The sequence below is a fragment of the Ranitomeya variabilis genome, chromosome 8, assembly GCF_051348905.1.
Source record: "Ranitomeya variabilis isolate aRanVar5 chromosome 8, aRanVar5.hap1, whole genome shotgun sequence".
Taxonomy (NCBI): domain Eukaryota; kingdom Metazoa; phylum Chordata; class Amphibia; order Anura; family Dendrobatidae; genus Ranitomeya; species Ranitomeya variabilis.
Window position 1 is genome coordinate 73,207,260 of NC_135239.1, and position 14,432 is coordinate 73,221,691.

At 42.5% G+C, this 14,432-nt stretch overlaps 1 protein-coding gene across 7 annotated transcripts in view; it reads right to left on the minus strand.

The window, feature by feature from the left end:
- The window catches only part of NTNG1 (netrin G1), a 447,853-nt gene that overhangs the window by 281,048 nt on the left and 152,373 nt on the right, over positions 1–14,432 (minus strand). For all 7 annotated transcript variants that reach the window (XM_077277363.1, XM_077277361.1, XM_077277358.1 and 4 more), the window contains exon 3: positions 8,219–8,859. In XM_077277363.1, the coding sequence (XP_077133478.1) occupies positions 8,219–8,859 (641 nt within the window). The remainder of the gene's footprint in view (positions 1–8,218; positions 8,860–14,432) is intronic.

The window sequence follows — 14,432 nt, forward strand, 5'->3', positions numbered from 1 at the left end:
TAGCTGTGCCATACAGTGCTCTGCACCATTATTGCCCCATAGCTGTGCCATATAGTGCTCTGCACCATTATTGCCCCATAGCTGTGCCATACAGTGCTCTGCGCCGTCCATTATTGCCCCATAGCTGTGCCATATAGTGCTCTGCACCATTATTGCCCCATAGCTGTGCCATATAGTGCTCTGCACCGTTCATTATTGCCCCATAGCTGTGCCATATAGTGCTCTGCACCATTATTGCCCCATAGCTGTGCCATACAGTGCTCTGCACCATTATTGCCCCATAGCTGTGCCATATAGTGCTCTGCACCATTATTGCCCCATAGCTGTGCCATATAGTGCTCTGCACCATTATTGCCCCATAGCTGTGCCATATAGTGCTCTGCACCATTATTGCCCCATAGCTGTGCCATATAGTGCTCTGCACCATTATTGCCCCATAGCTGTGCCATATAGTGCTCTGCACCATTATTGCCCCATAGCTGTGCCATATAGTGCTCTGCACCGTCCATTATTGCCCCATAGCTGTGCTGCTGCTGCTGCAATAAAAATAATAAAACACATACTCACCTGTCTTGCTTGCAGCTCCTCGGCGCCATCTTCCCGGCGTCTCTCCGCACTGACTGATCAGGCAGAGGGCGGCGCGCACACTATATGCATCATCGCGCCCTCTGCCTGAACAGTCAGTGTGGAGAGAGAGAGACGCCGGGAAGATGGAGACAGCGCCCGGCGTGTGGAACGAGGACAGGTGAATATGCGATACTTACCTGCTCCCGGCGTCCCGCTCCTTCCCCCGGACAGCTGGTCTTCGGTGCCGCAGCTCTTCCTCTGTCAGCGGTCACCGGCACCGCTGATTAGAGAAATGAATTATGCGGCTCCGCCCCTATGGGAGGTGGAGCAGCCTATTCATTTCTCTAATGAGCGGTCCCACGTGACCGCTGAACAGGGGAAGAGCTGCGGCACCCGGAGACCGTGGGACGGGCAGGGGGAGCGACAGGATCGCCGGGACTAGGTAAGTATGCCTCAGCGCCCTCTCCCCCTCACCCGCCGACCGTGACTCGAGTATAAGCCGAGGGGGCACTTTCAGCCCAAAAATTTGGGCTGAAAATCTCGGCTTATACTCGAGTATATACGGTATATGGATGCACCTAAATAACATGGGAATGGTGACAGTTTTCTTGTGTAGGGTGTCCTGCATTGAAATCTGCTGCAATGACCCGGATACTGCCTTCACCAGACATCAACACAATTTCTATCCGCTCCTCACGTGTTAACCTCTGCGACATGTCAATGGCTGTAAACAAATAGAAACTTGTAAATAACTCATGAAAGAATAAAGTTACGTTAAAACCAAGCACATCATTGATTTTCTTGTGATATTCTCAATAAGTTTGATGTGTCACATGACCCTCTTCCCATTGGAAAAAATAAAGTTGTATCCAAAATGGACAACTTCGAAATAGCCGCCATGGTCACCACCCATCTTGAAAAGTTTTCCCCCTCCCATATACTAATGTGCCACAAACAGGAAGTTGATATCACCAACCATTCCCATTTTATTTAGGTGTATCCATATAAATGGCCCACCCTGTACATATAACACATAAACATATCTGTAATGATATACATATCTATAAGTATATATAATATAATTTTTATTGCAGAAGTAGAAAAAAATGCTGCAAAATAATAAAAAAACAAACAAATCTTTTTTAGTTTCATTTTTATTAATTAACAGAATGCGAGAATTTAAATTCTCAGCCCCAATAGGGACTGTGATGATGTTTGTAAAGCGGTGTGCAATTAATGGCGTTATAAATGACAGTAAAATAAATTGTCTGTGTAAAGAAGAACAAGGAGTTCTGGAAGTAATAATATGACCCCACAAAACCCTGATCTCAACATCATTGAGTCTGTCTGGGATTACATGAACACTTGTGGCTATGTCCCGAGGAAGAGGTCACTTGAACCTTGAAAAGCGTTGAATGAAACCACTTTTGTTTATTTGAACACCTTGACTTTATATCATTATCAGCAGCGCGGACTATATCCACAAAATCCTCCATCTTGTCATATGGGATTCCATGAAGAAACAAGGATTTGCACAAGCGACATCTACAGAAGATCTGTGGTTAGTTCTCCATGATGTTTGGAACAACCTCCCTGCAGAGTTCCTTCAAAGACTGTGTGCAAGTGTACATAGAAAAATTGGTGCGGTCACATCAAAATATTGATTTAATTTACATTTTGATTTAGATTTTGCCTTTGTTTATTCACTTTGCAATTTGTTAGTTAATAAAATATAATCTATCTATATCTATATATCCAACCAGTTTCACATTAGCTTGGTTTATGGCATTCTATAGGCATGTAGGAGCCGATTCATTCGGATTTTTACATCAGATTTCTACCATATCACCGTAATTAGCTGCAATAATTTTGTGTAGCTTGGAAGTTGTGTAAAATTTGCATCTTTTGGCATTTTCATACCAGACCCAGCCAGCTACAGAAATATATGGGTATGGGTGGGGCATGGCGTGCGTAATCCTACCTGTCCAATTTATGAAAAGTTTATGTATGCCACTTTGGTGGTATAAATTACTCCAAAAATGTACTCCAGTTCTGACCAGTATAACATTTTGCACACAGCACTTGGAACATGCCCTTAATTCGTTAAGTGGCATGCACCTCTTAATGGGAACCTGCCAGCAGGATTGTGCACAGTAACCTACACACAGTGTCAGGTCAGTGCCGTTATACTGATTACAATGATACCTTGGTTGATGAAATCCGTCTTGTGGTTGTTGTGTAATCTTTATTTTCAGTTTTGAGTTAATGATATGCTCGTGCCCCGGGGCGGCCTGGAAGGGGGGTCTTCGTGTACTGCTCTGATTAGATATTCACCATTATGGTTTCTGACAGGTCACTGATCCCTCACTGACCTGCCCCCTATTTTTCATACTGATTGCTATAAGTTTTGGAAAAAAAATCACCTTCAGTAGGCAGGTGCTGGTGGCGGCGCTTGTGCTGCAGCATGATTGCATGTATAATGTGCATTAAATTATTTCAGTTAGACATATACATTGATTATGAAAAAAAAATCTTCCCCAAAATGGCGCCGGCCACGCCTGAGCAGTAGCATGTATTGGCGATCCGACATATGCTACGGTGCAGCCATCTTGGTGGAGACAATTTTTTGTTTCCTCTATCAAAATGGCATCGCCGATGCCTGCACAGTAGCATCTATTGGAGGAAGATTTTTTATTTTTTCATAATCAATGTGCACAACTAAATAAAATAATTGCACATTATACATGCGATCATGCTGCAGCGCGGCGGCACGTGCCTGCTGGAGGTGATTTTTCTATTTTTCAATACATATAATAATCAGTATGTAAATAGGGGGCAGATCTGTGAGGGATCAGTGACCTGCTATAAGCCGTACAGATGAATGTGCAGAGCAGACACCACATGAAGACCCCCACAAGCCACCCCGGAGCACGAGCATATCATTAACTCAAAACTGTAAATAAAGATTAAACAAGAACCACAAGACGGATTTAATCAACCAAGGTATAATTTTAAAGGGAACCTGTCACCAGTTTTGTGCCATAGCAGCTAAAAATATCACCTTATCTGGCGTCTGCGCTGCATTCCCTAAATCCTAATATAACCCCCTGACTCCCCTTGTATATTCCCAAAAAATCTTTTTAGTTTCTCCCACACTGTATGGTAATAGTCTCAGTCCGGTCCAATGGGTGTGGTTCAGGCCTCTTAATCCCTCCCATCGGCTATTGCGCGCCGTTCTACTTCATGGATGAAACCTCTTGCGTCATTCACACCACCGTGTGACATCTCGCACCTGCTCAGAAATACTGCGTTTCGCAGCGGCGCAGTATGCTTTGCCCAATTGCGGGCAAAGCTTAAAAATAGTAGTGTCATGCGCCGGCACATGTACATCCGGCTCATGCACTCGAACTACGTTTGCCAGTGCATGCGCACTTCTGTTTTTCTGCTTTGCCCGCAGTTGGGCAAAGCATACTGAGCAGGAGCAAAACTCGATATTTCTGAGCTGGCGCGATATGTCGCATGGCAATGTGGATGGTTATCCATGTCAGGAGGACAGCGAGCAGAATCCGGGAGGAGGGATGCAGAGGTCCAAAACCACACCCAACGAACCGGACTGCGACGATTACCATACAGCTCGGGAGAAATTAAAAAAGGTTTTTCAGGAGTATACAAGGGGAATCACGGGGTTATATAAGAATTTAGGGAATGCAGCGCAGACGCTGAATAAGGTGATATTTTTAGCTGCTACGGCACAAAACTGGTGACAGGTTCCCTATAATCAGTATAACAGCGCTGACCTGACACTGTGTGGAGGTTACTGAACATAATCCTGCTGACAGGTTCCCTTTAATGAATTAGGTACATCTTAATTCATTAAGGTTGCTTTCACACATCAGTTTTTTGCCATCAGGCATAATCCGTTGAATGTTGAAAAAAACGGATCCGCCACAGATTGTGAAAAACTGATGTGACGGATCCTACTAGCGGATCTAGTTAATTGGATCCTAAAAAAGTCGGAGCATGCTCAGTTAAAAAAAACGGAATCCATTGACAGATTCTGTCATTTGACGGATCCGGTGCCATAGGGTTCCATTGTAGCAAATGATGGACGGCGATGGATCGCTGTCACTATCCATTTTTTCGACAGACACAAAAAACATTACTATGTCCGTTTTTTCCGGCCGCCGGAAAAACAATTTTAGACGGATTCAGCATAGAACGGATGAAACATGTGGCCATCTGTTGCAATCCGTTGCTAATACAAGTCTATGAGAAAAAAACTTTTGCTGGATCCATTTTTTTCAGAATTCGCAGGATAGTGACTGGTGGTAAAAAACTGATGCATGAAAGCAGCCTAAGGCTATGTTCACACGATCCTTTTTTTGATCCTTTTTTTTTCAGGTCCTTTTTCCATGCAGGGTACAGTCCAATGTTACTCTATGGAAAACAAAAACCGCTGTGCCCACTATCCTTTTTTTCTCAGGCAAATCCGCGAGGATTTGCCTGCAGAAAAAAAGAAGTACCATGTCACTTCTTTCTGCGGATTCAGCTCCTGTTTTCAACAGGCACCAATAGGAAAGTGCTGTTGAAAACCCGCAGAGGAATCTGCAGAAGAAACTGCAGGAAAATCAGCAGTGCAGTTTTGCACTGCGGGTTTTCCAAATCAGGACCTGAAAAAAAAAGGATCAAAAAAAGGATCAAAAAAAGGATCGTGTGAACATGGCCTACAGGCCCCGTCTCACATAGCGAGATCGCTAGCGAGATCGCTGCTGAGTCACAAGTTTTGTGACGCAACAGCGACCTCAGTAGCGATCTCGCTATGTGTGACACGTAGCAGCGACCAGGCCCCTGCTGTGAGATCGCTGGTCGTGTCGGAATGGCCTGGACCTTTTTTTGGTCGTTGAGGTCCCGCTGACATCGCTGAATCGGTGTGTGTGACACCGATCCAGCGATGTCTTCACTGGTAACCAGGGTAAACATCGGGTTACTAAGCGCAGGGCCGCGCTTAGTAACCCGATGTTTACACCCTGGTTACCAGCGTAAATGTAAAAAAAAACAAACAGTACATACTCACCATCTGATGTCCGTCAGGTCCCTTGCCGTCTGCTTCCTGCTCTGACTGAGATCCGGCCGTACAGTGAGAGCAGAGCACAGCAGTGACGTCACCGCTGCGCTCTGCTCTCACTGTATGGCGGCTCAGTCAGAGCAGGAAGCAGACGGCAAGGGACCTGACGGACATCAGATGGCGAGTATGTAGTGCTTGTTTTTTTTGGTAACCAGGGTAAACATCGGGTTACTAAGCGCGGCCCTGCGCTTAGTAACCCGATGTTTACCCTGGTTACCCGGGTGCTGCAGGGGGACTTCGGCATCTTTGAAGACAGTTTCAACGATGCCGAAGTCGTTCCCCTGATCGTTGGTCGCTGGAGAGAGCTGTCTGTGTGACAGCTCCCCAGCGACCACACAGCGACTTACCAACGATCACGGCCAGGTTGTATCGCTGGTCGTGATCGTTGGTAAATCGCTATGTGAGACGGGGCCTTAAGACTGGTGTGCACAACACCAGTCTTAATCAACCAAGTCTATAGCGCCTATGGATTCTAAATTCATTATGGTTGGGTAGTTAACTAACTAATTATGCTTAGTGCAGTCACTGGTTCCTGTAAATAATGCAGATGCCACTACGGACGCAAATATTGTTCTTGGCTTCCACCTATTCGGCAATGAATGTTGGGCCACCAAAAACACTTTGGGGAAATTTACTCATATTAAGAAAAGTGTCCTATGTCTATAATATCACTAAGATAAATGATAAGGGCATGAAGAGTGAGTAGAATGATTTTCTTTCCAATAAATAGTTAAAGTCTGGGTAGCGCTTCTCTTTTCATAGTTAACTGATTAATAGGAGGACAGCATGGTGGCTCAGTGGTTAGCGCTGTTGCTTTGCAGCACTGGGGTCCTGGGTTCAAATCCCACCAAGGACAACATCTGCAAGGAGTTTGTATGTTCTCCCCGTGTTTTGGTGGGTTTCCTCTGAGTGCTCCGTTTCCTCCAACACTGGTAGGGAATCTACATTGTGAGCTCCAATGGGGACAGTGCCGATAATGTCTGTAAAGCGCTGCGGAATTAATGACGCCATATAAGTGAGTAAAATAAATAATAGGACAGACCCAAAGCTTACAACTCTGTATCACTTGTCTTTTAGAGACAAGGCGCAGGTAAACAAGACATCTAAGTTTGTGCTTCATCTCCTGATTTTTGCTTTTATTTCTCGTTTCTTCCCAGCCTTTTCAAGTTTCATCACTCTTTTAAAATATTAAAATGATGGGTGTCTCCTGCGCCTATTATATCCCCGATGTTCTATTCATACTTATATATTCAGCTCTGAAATTTCACGCATTTAACTAAATTTCTAGTTAATTGAACATTATATTCATTTTCCGTGCAATTAACACACTGATTTCATTATCCTACCTAAGCCGCTTGCCGACTAAAGTACGATTTGATAATTCTGCAATGTGTTGCTCATCTGGCAGTGAAAGGGCTAATTTTGATAGCTCGTATATTTTAATGGGCTGTTGCCAGCCTGTAGTATCATAGCAGCTAATCCTTGTTATCTGTCCAGTCCCCCGTTGCAAAAAAAAGGCTCTCCAGAATTTAATCCCACCCTGATGAGAAAGACAGCGATTTTAGTGTTCGGCATGAAACATTTTGTTCAGGTCCTGAATCCATCCACAGAGCATACCTAGATAAGCTGTTAATCCTCGCTTGGCAGGAACATGCACCCAAGAGACACGAGGATACGCTGCTTGTATTTATTCTCTTACCTGTCCAGGATATTGTATGGGAAGACGTTATATCCAACACGCAGCGTGTCTTATGCTTAAACAATGAATAACACTATTACAGATATATGGAGGACAAATACATTGGATTTGTGCATACACAGCATACTCAGCCTTGGATTACTCAATGTATTTGCGTATTCTTGTAATGGGGTGAAGGATCATGGTAAGGATAAAGAATGACAAAGGCCAATGAAACAGATCAGTACTCACAAAACTTTCCTTCACCTAAGAAGAGAAAAGCCATTACTCCTCCCTTCTTGAGAAAACAACGTGTTTCTTGTAACTTTATTTCATAGGTGCTAAAACCACTGAACACAGGTCATCAAACATCTGAAACTTCCATATTCATAGCCTAAGTCAACCTTCCTTATTCAGCTATCAACAAGGAAGTTTACTTCCGAAACGCGTCAGATGTTTGATGACCTGTGTTTAATGGTTTTAGCACGTATGGAATAAAGTTACAAGAAACGCAGTGTTTTCTCAAGAGGGTCAGAGTGCAGTCTTTTCTCATAATGAATTTTATTGATAAGCTTCGACCAAGTTGCCGAGTACCCTGGATGAACCCATTACAGGTGTGGTGGGCTGTTGGTTTTCTTATGCTGGATTTCCTTCACCTAGGGTGAACTATTAGTTTGCTGCCTTTACAGTATCTAAATCCTTGGCCAAGAGAAAGTTGAGTTTGGTTGACTCCCCACCTCGGATGCTCCTCCTTATCTACAGTATGTCCCTTCTTCAGGAGGTGCAAAAAAATGCTTTACAAAGTAGCAGATCAGAACAAACATTAAATTTCACATATATATTCTTACCTGCCGTAAATCTTGATATCTGATATAGCATAGAAATATCTTCCTAGATTCCTTTCGTCAACAAAAGTAGCTCCCGTCGCTGGTTTAAGAAGACTAATCCTTAAATCAGTCACTGTAAAGAAATCCCGAAGGTTTTTGGTGGTGTCCAGTTGACTGTAGAGCGAAGCCATATTATGAAGACGTGGTCCAGCAAATATTGCAAAACGATCTTTAATCTCAAAAGATATAGTTTTAGCGTGCGCTGCGTAACCGGTGGAATATTCTTCTGTGCATATAATGTCTAGGACAGTACTTGATGACAAGTCTTTCACTGATTTAGGCTCCATTCGAAATGCATCCAAGCAATCGGCAGCGTAAAACTGGTAGGGCTGCCATGTTACACCATAATCCAGAGATTTTTCCAAGATCATTTTCTCAGGTCTTCCAGACTCAAAGGTAATTGCTATGTTTTGGGTAAGCTCAATCGTTTTGTCCCAAGACAATGTTATATTGATCTGTAGGGGAGTGGGATAGTTCTTCCATGTCACAGACTGCCAAAAAGTGCTGGGATTTCTGCCTTCAGAATCAAACATGAGTTCGGGAGGGTGCGCAAGCTGCTTCGTGCTGGCGTCACATTCATTGTTGCACATGTACGGATTACCCTGCAATGATAGGAACTTTGTTAAATTTTATCAAATAAAGCAATCATGGTGGACATGAGAAATAAACCATAATATTAAAATATATTAAGAGTGATAAAGTCTACTAACATGATTTTCCAACAGGTCTAATTTCCAAACTAATCTGGTTCTAAAATAATTAATATTATGTGTAGCAGGAGATAATATTGCAGAAATTATCAAAATGGTGCATCCTGAGGCTGAAATGTCACTTTCTTTGATTATAAAATTGCAATGTAACATAAGGTAATAAAAAGTCTCATATCAAGATCTGATCATGTACTTCTCGCACCAGAATACTGCTCAAAACAATTAATAATAGATACCTAGGCCTGGATTCATCATTGTCTTTGCGCCTGTTTTTGTGTAGTTTTGTGTTTTGTACATTTTTTCGTTTGCACCCGGTTCACTATTCTATTTAAGTATTTTTTAAGTCTGTTTTATATGTGCTTCTTTCTTGTTGTTGCTATTTTTTTAGTAGGTGCAGATTAGTGATTACAGATGTTTGTAGCTCATTGTTTATTTACTACTTTAAAAAAAAAAAGTCTCAAAGTTTGGAACAATGTCAGTCCAGTACCCTCCTGGAGTGATTTTATGCACAAAAACAACAAAAGTTGCTTAAAAGATCACAAGAGTCATTAGTGACAGGAAAAAAAAGCCTATTTTCGGTTAATGTTTGTAATTACAAGTAGTTTTTCAAGTTGTCACTTAAGACAATTTTCAACCATTCTTGAGATATTAACGCTTTTCTTTTGTTTATAACTTGTCGCCTTGGAGACCGACCACTCCTCCTAGACAGCAGAACATGCAAAGTGCATACAAGCTCCTTTCTATTGTTAAGCACTGTTTTGCAGATGGCCAGGATCTCTGGAGCACGCCACTACTTCCTAATCTCAGTCAGTTTCATCACAGTGCTTATGAGCTAGACAGCAAAGGTGGCCGGTCTCCTAGGCAACTACCTGTAAAGAAAAGAAAAGTGTTAATATCTCAAGATTGGCTGCAAATTTTAATAAGCAGTAAATTGCAAAAGTGATCAGTTTTACATGCATTATCCAACACTATCCATCCGTAAAAATGAGAGTAACCCTTTATAATGCAGAGCCGCGAAAATATTTTTTTTTTTCACAAAAACTATTTTTTAGCCCCCAGTTTTGTGTTTTCCCAAGGGTAACAGGAGAAATTGGACCTCAAAAGTTGTTGTCCAATTTGTCCTGAGTACGCTGATACCCCATATGTGGGGGCAACCACCGTTTGGGCGCATGGAAGTGCTCGGAAGGGTAGGAGCGCAGTTTGGAATGCAGACTTAGATGGATTGGTCTGCAGGTGTCACATTGTGTTTGCAGAGCCCCTAATGTACCTAAACAGTAGAAACCCCCCCACAAGTGACCCCATATTGGAAATTATACCCCCAAGGAACTTATCTAGATGTGTTGTGAGAACTTTGAACCCCAAAGTGTTTCACTACAGTTTATAACGCAGAGCCGTGAAAATAAAACATATTTTTTTTCTCCTCAAAAATGTTTTTTAAGACCCCCAAATTTTTATTTTCCCAAGGGCAACAAAAGAAATTGAACCCCAAATGTTATTGTCCAATTTGTCCTGAGTATGCTGATACCCCATATGTGGGGGGGAACCACCGTTTGGGCACATGGCAGAGTACGGAAGAGAAGGAGCGCCTTTTGGAATGCAGACTTAGATGGAATGGTCTGCAGGCGTCATGTTGCATTTGCAGAGCCCCTGATGTACCCAAACAGTAGAAACCCCCACAAGTGACCCCATATTGGAAGCTAGACCCCCAAGGAACTCTAGATTTTTGTGAGAACTTTGAACCCCCAAGTGTTTCACTACAGTTTATAACGCAGAGCCGTGAAAATAAAAAATAATTTTTTTTCCACAAAAATTATTTTTTAGCTCTCAGTTTTGCATTTTCCCAAGGATAACAGGAGAAATTGGACCCCAAAAGTTGTTGCCAAATTTGTCCTGAGTACGCTGATACCTCATATGTGGGTTGGAACCACCATTTGGGCGCATGGCAGAGCTCGGAAGGGAAGGAGCGCCATTTGGAATGCAGACTTAGATGGATTGGTCTGCAGGCGTCACATTGCACTTGCAGAGCCCCTGATGTACCTAAACAGTAGAAACCCCCCACAAGTGACCCCCATATTGGTAACTAGACCCCCCCAAGGAACTTATCAAGATGTGTTGTGAGAACTTTGAAACCCCAAGTGTTTCACTACAGTTTATAATGCAGAGCCGTGAAAATAAAAAATAATTTTTTTCCCACAAAAATGTTTTTTTAGCCACCCAAATTTTTATTTTCCCAAGGGTAACAAGAGAAATTGGACCCCAAAAGCTGTTGTCCAATTTGTCCTGAGTACGCTGATACCCCATATGTTAGGGTAAACCCCTGTTTGGGCGCACGGTAGAGCTCGGAAGGGAAGGAGCACTGTTTTACTTTTTCAACGCAGAATTGGCTGGAATTGAGATCGGACGCCATGTTGCGTTTGGAGAGCCCTTGATGTGCCTAAACAGTGGAAGCCCCCAATTCTAACTGAAACCCTAACCCCAACCACATCCCTAACCCCAGCACACCCCTAACCCTAATCCCAACCCTAACCAGACCCCTAACTCCAACACACCCCTAACCCTAATACCAACCATAACCCTAACTACACCTCTAAACCTGACACACCCCTAACCCTAATCCCAACCATAAATGTAATCCAAACCCTAACTTTAGCCCCAAACCTAACCCTAACTTTAGCCCCAACCCTAACCCTAGCCCCAACCCTAATCCTAGCCCCAACCCTAACCCTAGCCCTAATGGGAAAATTGAAATAAATACAGTTTTTTAATTTTATTATTTTTCCCTAACTAAGGGGGTCATTAAGGGGGATTTGATTTACTATTTATAGAATTTTTTTAGTGGATTTTTGTGAATGGCAGCTATCACACACTAAAAGACGCTTTTTATTGCAAAAAATATTTTTTGCGTCTCCACGATTTAAGAGCTATAATTTTTCCATATTTTGGTCCACAGAGTCATGTGAGGTCTTGTTTTTTGAGGGACGATTTGTCGTTTTTATTGGTAGCATTTTCGGGCATGTGACTTTTTTTATCGCTTTTTATTCCGATTTTTGTGAGGCAGAATGACCAAAAGCCAGCTATTCATGAATTTCTTTTTGGGGGGGCGTCTATACTGTTCCACGTTTGGTAAAATTGATGAAGCAGTTTTATTTCTCGGGTCAGTACGATTACAGCGATACCTCATTTATGTATTTTTTTATGTTTTGGCGCTTTTATACGATAAAAACTATTTTATGGAAAAAATAATTATTTTTGCATCGCTTTATTCTGAGGACTATAACTTTTTTATTTTTTCGCTGATGATGCTGCATGGCGGGTCGTTTTTGTGGGACAAGATGACATTTTCAGCAGTACCATGATTATTTATATCCATATTTTTGATTGCGTGTTATTCCACTTTTTGTTCGGCGGTATGATAATAAAGCGTTGTTTTTTGCCTCATTTTTTTTTTAACGGTTATCACTGAAAGGGTTAACTAGTGGAACAGTTTTATAGGTCGGGTCGTTACGGACCCAGCAATACTAAATATGTGTACTTTTATTGTTTTTTTTTTGTTTTTAGTAAAGAAATGTATTTATGGGAACAATATTATTATTATTTTTTCTTTATTTAGGAATTATTATTATTTTATTTTTTTTACATATGTGAATATTTTTTTTTTACTTTATAACATTGCCCCAGGGGTGGCATCATGTTATAGTGTCTTTGCAGAGCACTGTGTCAGATCAGCGATCTGACAGGCACTGCAGGGAGGCTTGCTGGTGCCTGCTCTAAGCAGAGCAGGCGCTTGCAAGCCACCTCCCTGCAGGACCCAGAAGGCCCCCCGTGGCCATATTGGATCCGGGGCCTGCAGAGAGGAGGAGGTAAGAGATCCTCGGAGCAACGCGATCACATCGCCTTGCTCCGAGGGTCTCAGAGAAGCACGCAGGGAGCCCCCTCCCTGCGCGGTGCTTCCCTGTGCCGCCAGAACAATGCAATCATCTTTGATCGCAGTGTGCCGGGGTTAATGTGCCAGGAGCGGTCTGTGACTGCTCCTGGCACATACTGTAGTGCCAGATGTCATCTGCGATAGTCAGCTAACAGCTGGGCACAATCGGCCACGCTCCCCCCGTGAGCGCGGCCGATTGCATATGACGTACTATCCTGTCACTGGGAATTAAGTCCCATGTCACCTCGACGGGATAGTACGTCATATGGGATTAAGGGGTTAAGAACCATGCATTGGTGGTTTTCTCTATTCATTTCCAATGGATTACTGAAAATTGTGGCTGATTGAAAATTTCCAACCTTAGAGAGATTACTAGGGATATGTACATGCATGGCAACCTCTATTTTCCTGATAGCATTTAATAGGGCCCCATTCTTGAGATAGATCTAGCGGACATTTATGGCATTTACTGCAGGTATGCCATAAATCACCCAGATAGGACAACCCATTTAAATGATAGATTAACATTAAAGGTGACAGGGATGGCACTTATCTATTCTTCCCTTCAACACTGTACTTTCTAAATTCACTCCCAACCATGATGAGTGCAGCTCTTGCTTTCCAACTTGCAATTACTTAAAGGGGTTGTCTTCTTTTTAGAAAATCTAGGTCCCCGGCATCAATGTATTGTAAAAAACCAAAGTATTCTTTACTCACCATCCCCAGGTCCAGCACTGAGTCTCTCAGCTGCTGCTCCTGGCATCCAGTATTGGCTTCTGTTCTAACATCATGCCGACAGCATGGCAGTCAATCAATGAGTCTAGCTGTACTTAGCGGAGTGCTCGTCTATAAGGGCCAAGCTCAGTGATTGGCTGCTGCTTTCAACATGACGTCAGTGCCGCAACAAACACCCGACACTGAGAGCAGCTGAAGAGACTCAGCGCTGGACGGAATAATGAGGAATAATACACAATTTGTTTTTATTTATAGCAAACTGCGTCAAGAGATCACAATTTTCTGAAACGACACAACGCGTTTGATGCCATTCATAAGACATCTTACATAAAGCAGATTTGTAGTAATCACAAGAAAGTTTATTTTTGACCCATGGGACCATGGGAGGCGTCACCTCTCTCTTTTTTCTTTAGTTTCCTCATTGTATCAGTAACTATAGGATCTACGGCCAAAGCATTCTGCATCTCAAACCAAACTGAAGTTTCAGCAATGCGAGAATGCCTTTAAAAAGATCAGTGGCAATTAGCTCTCTCCAGAGGAGGCCGAACAAGCAGATTCTGATCCTGATGCTTTATTTACAAGACGCCTTTATAAATAAATTGTGTTGAAAAAGAACAGAGACAGCATATTGATCCTTACGTGAATCTTCCATTATATTTTTATTAAACAATGACATTTTGTTTTTCCCGTATGTACACAACAGTAGGAGGGGGGTATAAAATTACTCATCTAGTCTTAATATATAAAATATATATGTATAAAAAAGCAAAACAATTACTTCTCCTACAATAGACACAATTCACTG